At 42.8% G+C, this 21,760-nt stretch overlaps 1 protein-coding gene across 3 annotated transcripts; it reads right to left on the bottom strand.

Annotated features, from left to right (window-relative positions):
• Nucleotides 1-22: 22 nt before the first annotated feature.
• On the bottom strand, nt 23-2,581 carry LOC308387721 (olfactory receptor 2K2-like). Of its 3 annotated transcripts, XM_080867972.1 has the most exons (5): nt 2,493-2,581; nt 2,270-2,394; nt 1,336-1,728; nt 786-1,012; nt 23-395 (listed from the first exon to the last, which is right to left on the bottom strand). In XM_080867972.1, exons 3-5 carry the CDS (start codon nt 1,710-1,712, stop codon nt 58-60), a joined length of 942 nt encoding a protein of 313 aa, XP_080724098.1. In that variant the 5' UTR covers nt 1,713-1,728; nt 2,270-2,394; nt 2,493-2,581; the 3' UTR covers nt 23-57. The 3 variants fall into 3 exon arrangements, with proteins under 3 accessions (XP_080724098.1, XP_080724100.1, XP_080724099.1); XM_080867974.1 differs by lacking the exons at nt 2,270-2,394; nt 2,493-2,581 and adding an exon at nt 2,043-2,165; XM_080867973.1 differs by lacking the exons at nt 2,270-2,394; nt 2,493-2,581 and adding an exon at nt 1,927-2,159.
• Between the last annotated feature and the right edge of the window lie 19,179 nt (nt 2,582-21,760).

Here is a 21,760-nt window from a genome sequence, read left to right as displayed (position 1 = left end):
AAAAAACTTTGTTGGGCTTGTATGAGTATCCAGTATTTTTGGAACATTTACACTGCACTAGATTGTGAAGTGTTTAATGATGCTGCTGCGTAACTCTTTACTGACCAGTCCGTAGATAATGGGGTTGATGGCTGGTGGAACGATGATGAACAGAATGCTAAAGAATTTCTTTAGGTTTTCAGACACTGAAGGAAACCTGTAACTCACAATTATGATCACTGAGGCTATTTGGTAGAGCACGTACACGACGAGGTGAGAAGCACAGGTTTGAAAGGCCTTGCTGCGGATGCTGGTGTCGATTCTGCTGTGTTTTAGAGATACTTGCAGGATCCTGATGTAGGAAAAAGCAATGATAAGGAAGATCCCTGTACTCACAGTCCAGGTCATGGCCAGACCTACCGAATAAAAAGAGACAACTGTCCTTTCAATCAAGTATTACATGTCCCCATACCCATGTGGTTTAATTGTTCCCTCAGTTAAAATCTGTTTATATCTGGAAAAAACAGCTAATAAATGCTTGAGATCTCACTGTGGGGACAAGCTTTTCTTTAAAAAAAAAACATGACAACACAATCAGTTTAATTCCTTTCTCTAAAAATCCAACAAAACACAGAAGTTGCTTGTACAACAGTATAAAGTGGAGACAATGGTTTGCAATACTGCACTCATCATTTTAACTATTGAGGGAGAGAAAAAAAATTTAACTGTGAAACTAAGGCTATGAATCAAGCTGATTTGAAGCTGATAAAATGTTCAACCATCTACTGCATACACTTAGGACTGACCATAGATGTCACTGGCAGGTGTGGGAATGCAGGCCAGGCCTAGGATACCCCGGTTGCTGCAGTAAACATGCAGAATGACTCTGCCACACAATGGGACATTCATGTGGAAGCTGAAGAGCACAGCAATAGGCAGCAGAGCAAGCAACCAGGCCAGGGCGCAGCAGGAGTGCAGCCAAGCCGAGGTCATGATAGCGTGATACCTGAGAGGCTCACAGACTGCAATGTACCTGCACAGAGAAATAGAAGGGGCATTTATACTAAAAGATATGTAGTAGGTTTTAATTTAGAAGTTTTGTTAATGAAAAAAAAAATTAAAGTCTTTTCAAAATCCTGTACTTTCTCATTTCTTTGGAAAAAAAAACTTTTTCTTACAATTCTACAAACAAAAAGAAGATAAAAACAGAAGAAGAACAGACGAAAAGAACACAATGCTGACATACAGCTAAAGGTTGGAGACATAATCCATTATCAATTCAAACAGCAGCATCAAAAAGGAAAGTTCGATTTTCTTTTTTCTTTGATTTTTACGTTGAGCTGATAGTTTTATTACCTGTCGTAGGCCATCGCACCCAGAATAGCCTGCACTGCTAGCCCATATGTGTGCACAGAAAAGGCCTGGGCAATGGCTGGGATGTATGCAATCCTCTTCTGCCCCATCAAGAAGTGCATCATGAGACCAGGCAGCACAGCTGTGGACCCCAAAAGATCACAGACTAGCAGGTGGCACACCATTACAAACATGGGTCTGTGCAGGTTCTTGTCAATAACAATCACGGATACTATGACACCATTGCCCAGCAACACCAACATGTAGGTAAACAGAGCCAGGAAGAACAGTAAAGGGCCAAACCCTGGAGGTATATAGAAGCCTTCAAGTTCAAACACAATCGGCTGTTTGAGAGGAGTCGCCATTGTTAGGTTCTCCATCCACAGCAGCTCGTTTCTGCAAAACACATCAAAACCCAAGAAACAGGTAACACAAACCAGACAAAGCTTTTAGATTCATAGATACATGTTTTAGTAAAATGTAATAAAAGATTTTTTAAAAAGCTTTGAATTAATACACCACAAGATCTGGAATCAAAGAAGAGAATGACAGACAATGTCTAATGATCAAAAACTCGAAAAGCTTGAATTATACTTTTTTATCTTCTTATCCTTCTGCCTTCTCGTCTGCGTGCTGAAGTTGCTCTGACTGTTTGAGGAAACTGTGCTGTGCTTTTATTAATTTGCAGATCGTTTCTCATTCATGTTTACCACTGAAACATCAGCCTCCATCCTGGATACAACCAATAAGCTCTGTGCCTGAAGTGCCACAAACTGCAGTTCCTTGCATGGCCATTTGATTCTGGCTCCAGAATCAGTCACTCAAAGCTTGCAATAGAAAGCAACATGTAATGAACCAGAGATTCATATAAAGTTTTTGGACCCAAATGCAGACTCATAACATGCAAATGACTATTTACAATAATTTATTTACTCACAAACTTGAGCTCAGAATCACAACACAACTTCAGATGACAAGCATCGCCAGGGCAAGGGATCATCAGAGATTGCTGCTGGAGAATGATTAGTGACGGGCAACAGAGGGAATGATGGAGCAGCAACTCTGCAACAAAGGAAAGAGGGGTTACTGGACAAGAAGGCAAGGAAATGGCTAAAGATGAGTACTGATTGTCGTGGAGTTGGTGGGAGTGTGTTATGTACAGATTGGACGCAGGTCCTGTTCCAGAGATTCCAGAGGGGGTCCAGGGGAGGCACGATGGGCAGGAGGGCAGACAGATAAGCGGGATGAAGTCATTTGAGAGCCTAGTTCTCTCCCATCTCAAGACCCTCACGGCCCCCCTCCTGGACCCCCTGCAGTTTGCATATAGAGCCAACAGGTCTGTAGACGACGCCATCAACATGGCCCTACACTTCATCCTGCAGCATCTGGACTCCCCAGGAACCTACGCCAGGATCCTGTTTGTGGACTTCAGCTCTGCCTTCAACACCATCCTTCCAGACCATCTCCGAGGCAAGCTTTCCCAGATGAATGTGCCTGATCCCATCTGCCGGTGGATCACTGACTTCCTGACGGACAGGAAGCAGCACGTGAGGCTGGGAAAGAATGTCTCGGACTCCCGGACCATCAGCACCGGCTCCCCTCAGGGCTGTGTTCTTTCTCCTCTGCTCTTCTCCCTGTACACCAACTGCTGCACCTCCACCCACCAGTCTGTCAAACTAATCAAGTTCGCAGATGACACCACCGTCATTGGGCTCATCTCGGACGGGGACGAGTCTGCCTACAGGAGGGAGGTTGAACGTCTGGTGTCTTGGTGCAGCCACAACAACCTGGTGCTGAATGCCCAGAAGACAGTGGAGATTATTGTGGACTTCAGGAAGCACACAGCCCCACTCCCCCCCATCATCCTGACTGACACCCCCATCACCTCTGTGGACTCATTCCGCTTCCTGGGTACCACCATCACTCAGGACCTGAAGTGGGAGCCCACCATCACCTCCGTCATCAAGAAAGCCCAGCAGAGGATGTACTTCCTGAGGCAGCTGAAGAAATTCAACCTGCCAACACGGACGATGATGCAGTTCTACACTGCAATCATCGAGTCCATCCTCACCTCCTCCATCACCGTGTGGTACGCTGGAGCCACTATCAGGGACAAACAGAGACTGCAGCGTGTTGTGCGCTCTGCTGAGAAGGTGATTGGCTGCAGACTCCCATCTCTGCAGGACCTGTACACCTCTAGGACACTGCGGCGTGCAGCTCGGATCTCAGCTGACCCTTCTCACCCTGGACACAGTCTGTTTGACCTGCTCCCCTCAGGCAGGAGGCTCCGGTCCATTCGCACCAGAACCTCTCGCCACAAGAACAGTTTCTTCCCCTCTGCTGTTGAACACATGAATAATAACCACATGATTGTCCCCGCCACTAACACATGACCCTACGCTGTGTCACTGCATCATTTCATGTTTGGCACTGATCACCACCTGCACTCATGTATATACCTTTCTACGTAGCACTCATAATTCTTATTCTCATGTATATCTCATGCACATATCTTTCTTTCTACATAGCACTTTAATTCTTATTGTCTGCACTGAAGCACCGCAGCAATTTCCTAATGTTGTAAACCTCAACATCTGGCAATAAACCCATTCTGATTCTGATTCTGATTCTGATTCTGATGAATATTGAAACCTTTGCTGTAAACAGACCTTAGAAGTGGAAGCAACCTGAACCAGCACTGGAGAGTAACAGGGCAGGAGGAGAAGACACAAAGAGGCAACGGTAGACACGGGTGAAATGAGCATATCAAATCAAATCACTTTTATTGTCACATCACATGTGCAGGTACATTGGTACAGCACATGTGAGTGAAATTCTTGTGTGCGAGCTTCACAAGCAACAGAGTTGTGCAAAATACAATAATGTAAACAAGCAAAATACAAGAATGGCTACATCTGAAACTAATAAATATATGTACAATATATAATAGTATATGCTGAGAACAAAAGAGTTACTACCAAATGTAGCAGGATGAACTGGCAAAGAGTAGGAGGCAGCACTGATTTAACCCTCTGGGGTCGACGGTTGCAATTCACATGACCAATTTAAGACAACACTGCAACAAGATGCAGTGACCCAGAGTCTCCATTTCACTTTGTGTTAAAGTGCAGACTTCAAACTACATACCGGTTTCAAATTGTGTTGATAGGCCATGTAACACCAGAGCAGTTATGAAAAATGTAAGCTGTGTTTCTTCCTAAATACTATTGTCGCATTTCCTGCAGGAAAAAAAATGCATTTTCTAGCATACACTCTCTGCTATGCGTGTTAAAATGTATCATGTCAACCAATCAAAAAATTATATGGCAACATGCATAGCTGGACTGTGATTTCTCTTTTTTATGGACCGATGTTTTTTTTGTTTGTTTGTTTGTTGTTTTGTTTTTTTGTGTGGTATAAACAATGAAAGGTGGTGGATTGGCCAGATGCTGGCCGATGTGTAAAAATAACTCAGTTGTTTGCAGCGATGGGAATAACGGCGTTACTTTTTTCAGTAACGAGTAATCTAACTAATTACTATTCCTATCGTTACAAAGCCGTTACTGTTACCAACAAGAAATTGCGCTCCGTTACTATTTTTCAACAAACAGACGGTTGAAGCTGTGTTCAGCTTACCGCAACTTATATCAGTTGCACGGAAGTAGCTGTAAGTAATCTGGACGCTACGGCTTTAAGCAGCTGCGCTCCCGCGGTAATCATGATCACTGTCTGGCACAACACCTGGATCTCAGGGGGCAAAACAATCACATGAGTGCTGCTGTTTGACTGAGGAAGAATAAAGTAGTCGTGGTCAATCACATGACCACTTAAAGACAAAGCAACAAGGTGACATATACCAGTTTATAAACTGTGTTGATCGGCCACGTAAAACCAGAGTCATGATAAACAATATATACGCTGCGTTTTTTCCTCAATAGTTTCATGTTTACTGTCTAAGGACAGCGCAGCGAGCACGCTCTGCTTATGAGCAAGAAATAAAAAAACAAAACATAAAACAGCCCGTTTGTGTTGGTGGAAAAATGTAACATGTCGACCAATCAAAAAATGATTTGGCAACATGACGTTTGGTTGTTTAGGAAGAGGCGGAAGATTTAGGAGTGACGGCGAGAGAGAGCGAGAGAGAGAAAAAGAGAGAGCGAGTTTTGAGATGTGAGAAATTTGTGACGTTTAGCGTGTTTGCAGTGTGTAGTTAATGTGTTGTCTTGTGTAGTTAGTGTGTAGTGTTGTGGATAGTTTTGTGTTGTGTGTCAGAACATTGAGGCGACTGCTGTCTCCAGGTAGAAACAGGAGTGATACACCTGCTGCTGTCAGACCTGCAGGTATCAGGCTGTGATGTTCTGCTTTATAGTGGACAGAAATATCTGGAGTGGCACAAGTTACAGTAAAAAATATCACTTTTTCTACTCGGATTTTATGTTTTTTGTCTGATTTTAGATCAGTTGTGTTAGTACAGTCAAAATGAAAACAAAGCTGTAAATTCAGACACGTGAGGCTGTGCTGAAAAGAATGAGACCAAACAAGGCAAATAAATAGTTTTTAAAGGTGAAATGTGGAGGAAACATCAGACGTAGTTAAAAATGGCCAATTATACCCTGGACCCCAGAGGGTTAAACATTTTTTAAAGTAACATAATAGTTACTTTTGAAGTAATTAATTACTTTTTAGAATCTTGTAACTCAGTTACTAACTCAGTTACTTTTTTGAAGAAGTAACTAGTAACTATAATTAATAACTTTTTCAAAGTAACTTGCCCAACACTGTTTGGTGCTGGCTTCTGCAGAGGCCAGCAGTTGGAAGCTTTTTGAAACAGGAGCCAACAGCAGATGAATGGAGAGGCAAGCCTTTATTTGTCTGGTGGCAGATGATGAGCATGAAAACTATGAAAAAACTATGACACACTACGAATCACTACGACAGACTGTGGTGAGGATAACAGACATCCTGACAATACACACTGACTAAATACACACTAGGATGATTAGGGGGAGTGAAAACATATGAGGAAACAGCTGATACACATGAATGACGGGACAGGGGAAGTGAAACTGTGGCGTGGGTGTGGTCTCTGGCCAGCTGCAGAGGAGGGTGACGCAATGAGCTCCCGAAGCAGCGCAGGGGCGGGGTGAACAGGTGTGCTGGAATGTGAATGTGACTCTTTATATGTTCACAGTGACTGTCGGAGGGGAAGGAGAGCGGCCATGACAGCGGAGCGGGACTGTCTTTGTTCCATTGTAAAATCACACTAAAACCTAATGTCAAAATAAAGAAGTGCTGTCACCACGTCCGTGTCTTGTACGTGTGTAAAGGGTCCAACTTCACAGAAACTAAATACAATGAACAAAGAACACAAGATTCCTTCAAAATAAAACAGGAAACATGGAGAAAAATACAAAAAAAAAACCAGCGAAATAAAACTAAAATGCGCACAACACTGCGTCGCAGACCCAGTACCATGAAATTTTTTGTCTGAATTTCTTAGGGTGCCTGGGTCATCAACCCAGAGTTTTCAGTTTTGCGTTATTATTGAACTGATTTTTATATTATTTATCATTTTGTTTTGGTTTCTTTGTTAGAGTTGTGCTTTCTGGTTTCTCTCGCTGGTTCTCGTGTCTGCTGTATCCGCTTGTCAGTGATCACTGTCAGCCTAACCATCGGGAACCCTCACGTTAACCTTTATCAAGTGGAAAAAAGTTAGCTTTCATCCTCCAGCTTCACTGTGTTTATGCTAACATAGCTGTGTCGCTAGCAATCACGTAGCACATCATTATATAGCAGCTAGCCCAACTTCAGTAACCCTACAAACGTCACTGCTGTTTAGTTTTCTGTCTTCATTTATGTTGGAGGTGGCAGCAGAGCTGGTGTATCATGCTCAGGTGGAAACAATCTAACTTCTAACTGTTAAATTTCATATATTCTGTTTTCATGGATGCCTGGATGTTACACCTGGTAAAACAGCCACACTGATCATTTTATTAAAGATGAAAGAATTTAGACAGTTTGTAACTCTCAGTAATGCTGCAGAGCTCCTTTGACTTTGGGACCTGCAGCGGAGTTTGGACCTGGAAACAGCTAATGACATCAAACTTAAAGACCGGATAGCATCTCTATTGCTTAATGCATAATTGTGTTGTGAATATTCATCCTTAATCTGTATAAATGCACATGCTTCAGAAAAATTATAGTAATTACAAAATGGTACATTTCAGGCTAGAATAGCAAAGGGGAAGCTGTCAGAGGAACGGAAGAGAACGAACAATGATATTTAAAAAAGAAGGAGAGAAAACATTAACAGCCAGCCTGAGTTGAAGAAAGAGTTTCTCATAAAGTGAAAGATGGAGAAAAAGAGTGAAAAAGAGAAAAATAAAGAACATCAGTGATCTGAAAGGAAGAGAAAAAAGTCAGAAGAGAAGGTTTTGGAAACAAGCACAGAGACGAAAGGAGAGAAAGTCCAGCAGCGTCTAAACACAACCACAGAGAACTTTAGGAATCAGCAGCAGGCGGCTGCTTGCTGGTGAACTATTAAGATGCAGAACTTGACGTGTGCAAAAACAGAATTGTTATGATGCGTCTTGTGATATTACAAAGGTTGTTAAGGTTTAATGGTCATTTTGAAAGAAATAATATCTTGTTTTCTACTAGTTTGTCACCACCGTCAGACGTTGTCAACTCCATAATATGGAGTTTTTGTTTACTTTTCTGTTTTGAAGAACCATATATTTTCCTCCCATATCTTTTTGAAAAATCAAAAAATATATTTTAGAAAATTAAAACCTGTTTTGTCCCTGATCTCAGGAATCACTAAGGTACATACAAGGGTTAAAAAGTTTAACACAGATTACAACTCACACTGGGTAAAAAGTCAAGGAGAAAACATGTATTTTTAAGTGAGTTAAAAAAAAAAAAAAAAGCAGGGGCTGGAGCCTGCCCGACCTCCAGAGGCAGGTTATTCTACAGTTTAGGAGCGAGAACTTCAAAGGATCCTCTGGATTTGTAAAATGTCTTTGAGACAGTCAAAAGCACCTGGTTAGCTGATCTTTAGAGCATGTGATGGCATGTGATGGTGAAACAGCACAGACAAATACGATTAAGACATTTAAAAACAAATCAAATAATTTTAAAATGGATTCAAAACTTAACGAGGAACCAATGAAGCGACACTAAAACCGGAGTTATGTGCCCTCGTTTGCTTGTACCAGTTAAAAATCGTGCAGCAGCGTTTTGTACCAGCTGTTGACGAAAGAGGAAGGACTGGCTAATCCGAATCAACAGAGGATTGCAATAACCCAGACAAGAGGTGATAACTGCATAGATCAGAGTCTCTAGGTGTCATCTACACAGGAAGGTAGATATTGACACACACAGTCATTACTTTTACTGTGGCACAAATTGTTGTAAAGCTTTTGAGGGTCAGCCTTCAGTTTACTAAGTCATTGTGATTATTTTGTAAGCTTGTTAAACAGTTTGACGCTTTTTCCAAAACTTCGGTTTCAGCAACAAACAAGGAGCAAATAAGTCACTGAGGGCCGAGTGCTTGTTTCTTTGAGCTGCAGTGACGGCACTCATTAGTGACTACAGCCACTCCAGAGAAAATCAGTCCAGCTGGGACTCTTTTCCTCTGCTGAGATCATTTCATGTCTTATTAGCGAGAGTTAATTCTGCAAGTAAAGTGTCCTAGTTTCAAACTAATTGCACAATGAACCTTTAGAGTCTGAACAAATAATATTCCTTATTATAGTTAGACCAATGACGCTAATATGAAACATAAACATAGGATATACATGACTTATATTTTTTCATTTTAACAGTGTGTGTGTGTGTGTGTGTGTGTGTGTGTGTGTGTCTTCTGTTTTGTATCACAAGAGAAGATCAACAAAAACTAAATATAAACAGTTCCAGTTATCTCTGTGAAATCCAGGATAGTTTTCGACTATCACTGATGAAACTGTAAGAGTTTCAGCTTATTTGGTAAATTCAGACACCCAGAAAAATTACAGCTAAAAGGTTAAATTTACAGAGCTCACACTTTGTCATGTGACTCAAAGTTTCCTCCTCTGGTCTCCTCCTTCTCCTGCAACAAAAGACACACACCCATAAATCCACCCCTTTGTCACATCTGGGTGGGGGTAACCTTGCATAGTGGTGTTAAGTCAGTCAACTTTTGTCAGCTTTTACCAGTCCAGTCAGTTCCCCATTTTTTCATTCATTATTCATTCATTCATTGCTGATTGTGGAATCTATCGTCGCATTTCGTTTCCACCCTCAGCAATATGATGCCATTTCAAAAAGAAAAAGAATTGAGACTAGATTACTTCGCTAAATCCTTTCAGACAGGAACTCACTTTGCGACTGTTCCTGACAACACTGTCTAGCTCTTCCTGTTCTGATTGTGGTTGTTTTAGGCTGAGAAACACCAAACACTCTGCATATTATTGTTGCTTGTTTTCATCAACAACGCAACTATTTTCTTTCGTTTGTGTCCACTGGAGTAGAAGGTGACCTGCAGACTCACCTCTTCCCCAGTTGGAGATCGCTTCACACACACTCTTCTGGAGCACGCACACACACACTGACATCAGACACATTCACCTGCTTTGCGCACTTATTTTCTTCCTTCAATGACCTACATACTACGTGCTGCCCGGTGAATACTTTCAATGTATTCCATCCCCTTTCAAGGCAGACTTACTCAGTTTATTCCCCATTTCAAGACAACTTTCAGCCACACACAGAACACGTCTGGTCTGTACTCACTCACATCCCGCACACACACACAAAATAGGCCTATGATCTCCCTTACAGCAGAGGAGAAACCATCCTTAAAAACTCAACGGCCCTAATTGCGGAGAACCCTGCTTAAAAAAACTTGCGGAGAAACCAGACCTCCTTAAAAAACTGGTGGGGAAACCAGGTAGCTTGCGTCTGCATGCACAGCTAGCGCGCTGCCGTACATGCGTTTAATCGCATGGTCACGGTGACGAATAAGGCCCTCTCTCTTTACTTACTGTTGTGTTGCTTCTCGTTCACAGGGAGAGTCTCTGGATGCCGTCAATCAGCCTCCAACCTGAGGGGAGGTCAGACGTTAACTCACCGGCCTGGCCACAAATTAAATACCGGGGCTTTCATCAAGCATCTCGGACGTCCTGGCTGCTAGCAGACTGCGGCGTCGGCGTCTCTCCCTCCTCAGTGGAAGCCATTTGCTGGGCTCTGGCTCGGAAGGACCAAATAAATGTTGTGTCTGCGCTTCCACAGGCCCCGCTGGTTTAGAAACTTATTCCCGTTAACGAAGCAAGACAAACAGCTTAACCGGGATTTCACATGCTATAGCAAGGGAAGGATCTCAGAGCAGCCCTTTTGCCTTCGGTGTCAGACCACTTCGAAGAACCACCACCCCACAGCAGCCTTTTATTTCTGTGACACACAGTTTACACAAACACCCATTGTAAACCCCCTTATGGTGTCAAGCACTAGGTGTGTGTGTGTGTGTGTGTGTGTGTGTGTGTGTGTGTGTGTGTGTGTGTGTGTGTGTGTGTGTGTGTGTGTGTGTGTGTGTGTGACCTCCTGCTCACAAAAGGGTCATAAAGGCAGGAAGTTTACTAAACAAGAAAACAGAACCTTCATGTGCCTATAATAAAGCACTACAGCCTCCCCCACCATTCAACAGGCTGGGGAGGGGGTCCGAAACATGTCTTTGATCCTATAGTTTGAACCAAGACTTACAAATGTAAGTACAATGATGGCAACATTTAACAATTTGACTCCAACAGGAAACATTTCCCAGCTTGGTGAAGAACACTCATTCAGACAGAAAGATCCCTCAAACATCAGTAAGATAGTTTGGATTCATGCAGGTTTCATAGTAAAAATGTAATCAGATTAATTTATCTGATTCTTCACAGTACATTTATGTTCCCCATTTTTGTCTGTGTGCTGCGCTCATTTCCCCTTTGTTTTTATTGTTTTAAGATCCCAGGTATCACTTTTTTAACAAACTAATAATTAAATACATACACAAACACCACTTAGCTGATTAACTGGCTACAGCCTGCTTGACACTACATATATGCAAACCACACAACACTATTAAATATCTCTTTGCAGAGATTGTCTGAAAATATGTACCATTAGTCTGTTTTTTGGAGAATGTGAGAAAGTAATGGCTGCGCGTTATTAAATGTTATGGTCCTTAACATGTCAGCTCAAACTCTGATATACTATGTAGGTATAGTGCACGTAAACTATGGAGAATTTCCAACTGTCGGCATGCTCTATCCAGAAAACACAATAATCTGAAGCAGATTATTTCCTGCTGGGTCCTACATATGGGAAAGTATAACTTTACACAAAGTCCAAACAACATTATCATGACACTGTTAATATGTTGATGAATGGTAATAAATAAACTGATGTTTACTGACAAGTGTGAGAATAGATTATCGTATTATTGGGGATTTAGTTGTATTAACCATAGTAAAGCATTATATTCATCATTCATTTACACACACACTGAACATTCTGGTCACTTCATCACTTAAATCACTTTAAGCATATTTGCACTGCACAAGACATAATGTGGATTGCACAACACTGGTCACTATATTCTGCATTTCCATTTAATACTTGTACAGCTGCTGTTATTGTGTATATATTTATATTTCTCATACATTTGTATATAGTTCTATACTGTGTATTTTGTTGTACAGTTATTTTATTTTTCAACTTTAATTTTTATATTTTATTTTATTTTATTCCTTCCTAGTTAAATTTACCCTTTTTAATTTTCATATTTATTTCCTATCTTATTCGTAGCCTTTTCTTTTTTCTTTAGGTCACGAGCAGTTGTGTAAGCATTTCACTGCATATCGTACTGTGTATGACTGTGTATGTGACAAATAAAATTTGAATTTGATTTGATTTGAATTTTAAGTAGGTCACAGGTAAAGCTACTAAACATTCACACATAGAATTGGGAGAATAGGTCACAGGTGTATGTGAGAAGCAGAGGCGACAGAAAAGCTGCCGTTAGTGGGATAAGGAGTTGGTAAGCCAAAGCAAGGAGAATACAGTGTGCGAAGAAGTGGGCAGCAAGGACGTGAGATAGGGAGGCAGGAGGTAGAGAGGGATCCGCAGGAACCTAGTTTGAGAGACAAAGGTTGTTGATGTCTGTGATTAAATGTGTACTGCTGGGACTGCCCCAGCAGATTTTGATGTTGGATGCTGACCTGTGAAAATCCCCATGTATATGTAATAAAATTAATTGGTTGTTGACTTTGGCTGCGTTAGGTTTGTTTTGGTTTTTGCTTTTGACACTATTACATGTGTTAGGGAGTTTTTATCATCATTTTCCACTCATCCATTCGTTCACACACTACTGGTGGTACTGATTACACACACCACTCTGTTTTTGACAGTAGGGTTCTTTTCGGTTTTATTTGTTTAAAAGAATAAAGCAGCTTGGATTACATTCCTAACCATGTCTGTGTTAGGTGTGGCTGTGTGCAGACAGGAAGAGGACCCAAGGTGCAGACTCCGGAGACAGAACTTAAACAAAAACAGCTTTAATGCTGAACGCAAACATGACATAACTGGAAAAACTCAAAATAAACTTACACCGGTGGACAGGCAAAACACACAGCAAAATAAACAGTAGATCGCGACACGGACACAGAGAAACACTGGGCTTAAATACACAGAGGGAGCAATCAGGGAATGGGTAACAGGAGGGAAACACAGCTGGGACAAATCAGGACTGACGAGACCAAAGAAGCGTAACCTGAACACACTGAGATAAGACACAGACCTTCAAAGTAAAACAGGAAACGCATAACACAGACTGAACAAAGACACAGGCTCATAAGCAGGCACTACAAAGGGAACAGAGACGTGGGAACAGGGCAGACACAAAACACTGACTGAACACGGGGATATAGGAACTTAAGATACACATAGACGCGAACTAGACAAGGGGATGCTCTGTCTCCCCTATCACCTGCAACTAAAGAAGACAGAGACATAAGCCATAAGACAGAACTCAAAGAAACCAAAAACTAGGAAGTATAAATAATATAATAAACTCAAAAACCCTGGGTCGACGACCCAGGCATCCTAACAGTCTGGGGGTTTTTTTGTCATGACTGTACGGCCCGGTTCGAGAGAAAAACAGGAATGGAATATTACACTGTTTTATGGTGCAATATACTGCTGATTTATAAGAAGTTCTGTTTGCATAGAATCATGGCCTTATTTCTCTGATTAGGGAGAACAAAACATACTGCACAGGAAGCCATAACTGAAGCTCACTGAGAGGGAGAGAAAGAAAGTGCATGTTTAGATTTTATGACTTTGGAGGGGAGAAGAAGCTATAAGAATGTGTGAAACGGTCAGACTCTTCGAGATCTGCCGGACCCCCTCCCATGCACATCTCCCATCCGGACGTTTGTATTGTGTTTGTATGGAATAAAGAGAATTGTACTGATTAAAGAGATTGTTGATTGAGCATTAAAACACCGAGTGTTGTTCTTCCTTCAGCCCGAAGATCAAAGAATTGGGTTTTCAACACTGGTAAGTCAATAAGTTTGTGAACAAAAGTTTTATGTACTTTATTTATCCCCAAGGGGCAATTAACATACAACAGAGCAGCATGCCTTTGAAGATAAGGACAGTGCATAAAGACTGAGATAATAAATACACAGAATATACATTATATACACAGTTTTAAAATAACTGTAAGTGAGTAAAAGTGAATAAAGTGTCTGCAGTGGATGACTTATACAGAGTCAGTGAGGGCCTCAGGTAATAATAAGATTACCATTGTATCCTCTCCGTTAGGTTCTTAGTGTCTCCCAGTCTTTCACCTCAAAACAGCCCTGTAGTTCTGCTATGGCCACCTATGACCACCTCCTAATACTTCTAGCCCTCCAGTTGTGGTCACCCCACAACTGAACACTGACAGGAAGGCTAGTGGTCACAGGCTCCCTGTTCAAAACAGGCATATAGCGGGGTTTGAGGTGAATCGGGTTATGAGGAGGAGGAGGAACTGTATGCATCCCTGACATTAGCATACAGTAGCAGAGTAAAAACACTGAGACAGCACTAGAAAGAAGTTAAGAGGTAACAGATACTTTTAACCATTTCTGAATGTCTCACTGTGTTTTTTGGAGCACTGTCTGTTCCCCTTATTTGTTTTTTGTTTTTGTTTTTTTTGGGGGGGGGGGGGAGTTGTTTTTGCTTTGTTTTATTTTATTTATCTATATAAAAAAATTCTGCAATAATATCTGAATGATCTACATGGGAGAATATGTATAACTATATCTATGGGTTTGCCCAACACTGTTCATATACGATGTACATACATTATTATTATACACTCAATTTTTTTAAATTAATTTCCTCCTCTATTTTATTAGAACTCTCCCTTCCTGTTGGTTAAAATGTTGTTGGAAAAGCAATAAATAAATCTTTGAGAAAAAAACCCCATTTCTGAATGTCCACAGCAAAAGTTTTGACAACTGGCTACTGTTTGAGATTTAGAAAGCTCAGTAGTCAAAGTTTTCTTTGTTGTATGTGTAAGACCTGTAATTCCCTGGATCATCATTACTGCCTGCTGTGTTATCCTCTGGGAACTATTAACGACCTACATTCTCTCTCCCAGAGGACTAATTACCACCAAAAGCTGTTAATAAGTGCTGCATTAAGAAGCAGCCCACAGGGGACGTCATTAATAATTACCTTTGTTTCAAAAACATTAACGCTCATTACTAGCTGTAACAATTGGCAATTGGCAGAGTACTCCCTCAGCTCCAAACATGCAAGGGTTAAGACAACAAAGTTACAACAAAGTTTAATCACTGAGAACAAGAGGCTTTGTTTGATTGAAGAAAAACTTTTTCTTTTAAGAGTGCTATGTTTCATAATTTTTGGAGGAAGAAAAACGAATTAAAAGATAAATAGTGAAGTAAAATACCGATGCAGTTAGGTACAGTTATAGTTTTTTTTAACCTGTTTACTGAAACATATTCCAATCAAAGCTGTATAATGGATCTGGACATAAGTGTAGACTCTTAGCTTTCATTTAAGGGTATCCACATTCAAATTGAATGATTCTGTTGTTATGTCATTATCAGTTAAGCAGATGCTTGCATTTGGAAGATTTTGCTGCGACCAGACAACGTGTGGTCTACAGCTCCATGGTGGAAAAACAAGCCATCCTTAAACTGCGAAAAGAGGAAAGAAAAAAAAAGATCAGAAAACTATAAGGCGTGGCAAAATCTAGAGTTTGGTACATCCTGACAAAGAAAGAAAGCACTGGTGAACTCAGCAACACAAAAAGTCCTAGGCATCCACCAACGAGAACTGTGGGGGATGATCACAGATTCATTTCCATGGTAAAAAGAAACCCCTTCACAACAGCCAACCAAGTGAACAGCACTCTCCAGGAGGTAGGAGTATTGGTATCCATAAAGAGAACACAGAAGGTTCACTGCAAGGTGCAAGCCACTCATAAGCCTCAAGAATAGAAAGGTCAGATACGAATTGGCTAAAAAAAAAAAAAATCTAAAAAACCCAGCAAAGTTCTGGAAAAATATTCTTTGGACAGATGAAACCAAGATCAACCAAGTATGGAGAAGGCCAGGCAAACGACATGAAAACGGCGTTTTCAAATTAATCCACTTTGGAGAGCTTTTTCAAAAAGCTCAGTTTTCCTTGACCAAAAACGTCATCTCAGTGTGGAAGGAAGGGCCCAGTCTGGATCGCATTCCTGCATTTTGTAGGCTGGTTTTCCTACAAAACACAACAAACATTAGCCCGCAAAGCCACAGTGAACAAAGCAGCATAGCACAACGAATTCAATTCAAATCAATATAAGACTTATTTGTAACCTACATCAACAATTATGTTATGATAAATTATGTAATAACTACAACAGAAGACTTGTGGAAATGCTTGGAGCAGACTAACATGTGAGCTACGGAGCCCCGCAGGGGACATGGGAGAAAAAAAATTAAGACGGACTTTTGCGAGATCTCGCAAAAGTTGAATTTCAACAATTTTAACAATTCCAACAATGGCGGCAGCTACTTAGTTGTAATATTACTCTTTCTGGGTCACAAAATACACTTTTGAGATATTTTGAGGCGTGAATGTAGTTGTGTAAACGTCAGATACCTGCTTGGTTTACAAGACATCACATATTTGCAAAAGTGCTCCGACGTTTTCGGAGATCTGACACCCTTAGCTCGAAGCTAACGGGAGGTCGAGACCTACTACAGCCAGGAGGAACACCACTTTCCCGGCACATCGTGCCTCGACCTCCCGGTCGGCTTCGAGCTGGCGGCCTCCAAAGAATGCGGCTAAAACTTTTGCGAGATCCCGAGTTTGTTGCGAGATCTCGCAAAAGTCCGTCTTAATTTTTTTTTTCTCCCATGTCCCCTGCGAGGCTCCGTAGTGAGCTGGAGTGTTCTGGGACGTTATATTTGGTCTTTGAATGGCTGCAATCCAGGCCATCCGTCGGCTCTTTGTTACTTCGGAAACATGGCTCGAACAATTTCTCTTCCACGACATAATCCGATAACAACCGATCTCTTTGTGACGTTTGTAGGGTTACTGAAGTTGGGCTAGCTGGTATATAATGATGTGCTACGTGATTGCTAGCGACACAGCTATGTTAGCATAAACACAGTGAAGCTGGAGGATGAAAGCTAACTTTTTTCCACTTGATAAAGGTTAACGTGAGGGTTCCCGATGGTTAGGCTGACAGTGATCACTGACAAGCGGATACAGCAGACACGGGAACCAGCGAGAGAAACCAGAAAGCACAACTCTAACAAAGAAACCAAAACAAAATGATAAATAATATAAAAATCAGTTCAATAATAACGCAAAACTGAAAACTCTGGGTTGATGACCCAGGCACCCTAAGAAATTCAGACAAAAAATTTCATGGTACTGGGTCTGCGACGCAGTGTTGTGCGCATTTTAGTTTTATTTCGCTGTTTTTTTTTACCCGTCGGCTTCCCGTGGCTGTCATGCGACCGGCTATTGCAGTTAATAATACAACAGCTTCTTTCCATTTTTTGTTTCTTTTTATCGCTGTGTAATGTAATTTCAATTGAAAGCCTGCGTGCGCTAGTACCGCTTGTCACGAGTTCGCAGAATCCTTTGCGGTTTTACCCCGAATGACGTCACATTTTCAATCTCTATAAGATGAGCCTGCAATGCAAGTAATAATAAGACCATTCATGTGCTATTATAACCTGGTTGTCAAATAACCCATGTAAATTTATTAAAATGCACTTTTTAAACTTTTCTCCAGTAAATTATCTGAAAACAGACAAAAGAGTCAGGCTACAAATGCTTGTTTTGGTTCTTCTAAGTTGCGAACATTAAACTGATAAAAGCTAAAACTGTGATATATCCTTTTTTTTTTTTCGCCTGTCCCATTTGGTTCTTTAGTCGTCAGAATTGCTGTCTGAAGACCAACAAGGATACCCAATGGATTTACTTTGCCAAATGGATCATCGTGGCATTGCCGTATTGGTCCATTTGGTCGATCTTTGTTTTTATTATTTATTATATTTTATTTTCAGATGTTACAGACGGGACAGACATGAGTGAGAGATAGGAAAGAGAGAAAGAAAGAGGAAGGAAAGGAAAAACAGAAGGGGAGAGGGACAGTGAGAAAGGGGGGGAGAAAAAAAATAAAAATCTCCTGGATCACCTGTTGAGAGAAGAATAGAAAACAAGCAAAAAAAGACAAAAAAAACAAAAAACAAAGCAACATACTAAACACAACACCATCGCATTAATCTAGCTAAGTGTAAACAGCAGTAAATACTAAATATTCAATGTTGTTGTGCAGCACGCAGGACAGATGTGCTTCGAAGTAGCAGCCAAGAAAGGTGTAATTTGGGTCTACGAGCAGTGAACACCCGTGTGCATACCTGTGTGGATCAGCGCGCTTGTATTCCAAAGGTTTCTCCATGTAACGATCTGCTAGGGAGTGTGGGGGGGCCACAGCCCCGTCCTCCAGGGTGTGAAGCAGGTATGGAGGAGATCAAAACTCCAGACATCCAGAGGCCCCCAGAACACAAGAAACCATGGAAGACCAACAGAGGGGCAGCCGCGCCACTGTTCCAGTAAGAGCTGAGGAGAGTCCCAGATGAGGGTTCACTCAGCAGCCGCGGAGCAGAAGCCAGGGGGAGTTGCAGTGACGCGCCCGTGAGCTCCGCCGGCCTCCAGCTGTGCCTGAGTGACCGAGCCCCAGGCCGAGAGGCCGGGGGCACCCCACCCCCGAAGGGGCCCGAGCGAGCCCCAGGCTCCAGGCCCCGATAAGCGGCCGCCAAGGAGTGAGCCGGTGTGTACCTGGACGCCCATCCCCGGACACAAAGAACCACCAACGCACCGACACCTGAGGGAGTCCGCCACCGGCAGGGGAAGTGGTGGTAGGGGGAGATAGGCCTCCAAACCTTGGAGGGCCTGAGATGTCCCCAGAAAGGTGGCGTCTGATACCCAACCTGACATATAGACACAGACATACAGGCACACACAGATACAAACATCCATTCCCCCCCTCATGCTCTCATATGCACTCACTCCACACTCAACCAACGTGGAGACAGACATAAAGAGACGCTGTACACACGATCACACTCCCCAAGCGTACTCTACAAACCGGGTCTAGGTACCCTTGCTCCTGGAGGGGGGAACTGCACCCAGACCCAGGTGGTGTTACCCTTTTCCCTGCGGTGGGGAGAGGCAGACCACCCCGACTCCGTAGCAGCAGGGAGGCCCCACACTCCAGACCGCAGTCGGACGGCCAACTCCACCTAGCCCTCCCGCTCCAGCAGGCCGCAGAGAATGGGGGTGAGAGAAGACTCCAAACCTCCCTCCACCCGCTCATTGTAGTGTTGATGCATGTGTGTTCTAAGGTGCAATTAAAACCCAGGAGGGCATGGAGCTACCTGCCAAGGAGCAGCAGGTAAGCGCATAGTCCCTCCTGATAGCCCTCAATGTCTACGTGTATTTAAAATTGAGAGGTGGGCAACGACGCCAGGGGGGAGGTGTACACCCTGATGGTAATTTGGACTCCGTGATTGTGCCCACCCCCAAGATCCTATATGTATGTGTAATGAGAGTGTGAATAATGTGAATGTCTAAGTTGTGGGATAAAATTGAGGCAGAGGCAGCCAGAAGGGGACAGAGGGGGGGGGGGGGGGGGGGGGGTAGCCTCCTCTGCACCCTGGTGACATACCCCTACTCCACCCCTACTGGGTGGTTGTGGTGGAGCGGGAAGAGAGAGGCAGCTGGAGATGGGGAGGGAAGGAAGGGAGGGGCAGGTAACCCCTCCCTGGGGCCAGCTCCCCCGCTGACCCCAGTAGGCACTCCCACACTCCGCGACCCGCCAGGGAAAGGGGACCCAGGCCCATCCAGACCGGGGCCCAGTGCAGCAGCGCCTCCCGGCCCCACAGAGCCCGGGACAGTCCACCCAACCCCACCACAGAGAAAACTGCACCCACCCCACCATCCACTCATCTTCCAGACTACATAAGACAGTAAACGCCCAGGCTGAGATCTTCCTCCACCTCTCCTGTATCTCCCCCTCCTGCAGAGAGAGTTCCTGAAGAGAGGAAAGCTCCTGCAAGATGTGACCATCTCCCCCACCAGTTGAAGAGCCCCCAGGTGGTTCGACGCACCGGCGGCACCCCGCTCCAGGGCCGGGCCCCCATGCACCCACCCGCCCACAACCCCGGCAACACACCAACCAGGATCCAAGCCCCCGAGGCCCGGCCCGGGCCCCAGCCCAGAGACGGAGCGCCCCCAGAACCTCACGCCCATCCCGGACCCACCCAGGGCCAGCCAGGCTACCAGGTCAGTAACCCACGTCCGTCAGCACAGACCCTCCCCTAGCCCCGCTGCACGCAGCCGTGAGGAAACAGTCACCTGAGAGCCAACAGAGCCCCCAACCGGACATGACCGCTACCCCGGGTTGAGCCCCCCAAGGAAGATGCCTCCGGGGAACCCCCCGATGCCCTAAGCCTGTCCCTACCCCCACACCAATCACAACAGTGAAGGCGGGACCAAATTATGACCCCCCACCCCCACTAGGTGATGGAGCTGATAAAAGGAGTCCAGAGCAATTGATCTGATGTGGTGGCAGAGGCTGTATCAAGACTAATGTAATCTAATAGATAATTTCTATATTGGTTAGAATTAAGATTATTTTTATTTTTCCAGTTCATGAGGACTGTTTTCTTGGCTATGCATAGGGCAGTGAAAATCATATGGGCTATATTCTTTTCTGAAGTGACATTATCTAAGCTGCCCAGTAAACACACTAAGGGGGAAGTTGGAATGTTACATTTCAGACACTTTGATAAGTCTTCACATATCTCGCACCAAAACTTTTGCACTGGTGGACAGAACCAAAGAGCGTGGATGTAATTGTCTGGTGTATTGCCTTGACAGTGTGAGCAGTTGTTGGAAGATGTAAAGCCCATCTTGAACATCCGATGACCTGTATAGTGCACTCTATGTAGTATTTTGTATTGTATTAATTGCAGACTGGGATTTTTAATTAATTTAAAGGTTTTTAAGCAAATCTGAGACCAGAAGTTTTGGTCTAAGCTGACTGATAAATCTGCTTCCCACTTTGCAATAGGAAGGGATATTGATTCATCTAATTTAGAAAGTGTTCTGTATATTTTAGATAATAATTTGGGGGATTTAAGAGTAAGAAAATGTGCTGCACTTAGTGGTGTTTGTAATTCAACTTGACTGAGGTTAAATTTCTTTTTTACTATGGATTTAATTTGTTGATATTCTAAAAATCTTTTCTTGTTGATCTCATATTGTGCAACTAGTCTGTCAAATGGAATAAATTCTGTTCCCTCTAATATATGTTCTAAGTATTTAATTCCTTTACAACTCCATTCTGGGAAATTAATCATATTATTGTTTTGTAATATGTCAGGGTTATTCCAGATAGGTGTACGTTTGCATGGGATTAATGAAGACTCCGTTATTTTCAGAAACTCCCACCATGCTGTCAGAGAAAAGCTGATGTTGATACTTTTAAAGCATTCATGTCTTTTGATGTTTGAGCTAATAAATGGTAGGTCTGAAATCTCTAGATCCTTGCATAGTGCCTGTTCAACATCTAGCCAGGGCTCAACTAAGAAGGTATGTTTTAACCATTCTGAGATGAACTGAAGCCTGTTGGCTAAGAAGTATTGGTGAAAATTAGGCAGGTCTAATCCTCCTCTATCCTTGGTTCTTTGTAGCGTTTTTAAGCTGATACGCGGGGGTTTATCTTTCCAAAGGAATTTGGAAATATATGAATCCAGAGATCTGAACCAATGTTGTGATGGTTTGTTAGGGATCATCAAAAATAAGTAATTTATTTTTGGCAAGA

This window comes from Rhamphochromis sp. 'chilingali', assembly GCF_963969265.1.
Source record: "Rhamphochromis sp. 'chilingali' genome assembly, chromosome: 19".
Taxonomy (NCBI): domain Eukaryota; kingdom Metazoa; phylum Chordata; class Actinopteri; order Cichliformes; family Cichlidae; genus Rhamphochromis; species Rhamphochromis sp. 'chilingali'.
Note: the sequence above shows the minus strand (reverse complement) of the source record. Positions and strands in the feature narration are given on the sequence as shown.

Bases quoted from the DNA above. Each gene is read 5' to 3' on its own strand.
- LOC308387721 (XM_080867972.1), bottom strand. From the start codon at position 1,712: ATGGAGAACCTAACAATGGCGACTCCTCTCAAACAGCCGATTGTGTTT. The intron at 1,013-1,335 runs GTAATAAAACTA...TTCTCTGTGCAG, and splicing joins GGTGCGATGGCCTACGACAG to GTACATTGCAGTCTGTGAGC. The intron at 396-785 runs GTCAGTCCTAAG...TTTATTCGGTAG, and splicing joins ACCTGCCAGTGACATCTATG to GTCTGGCCATGACCTGGACT.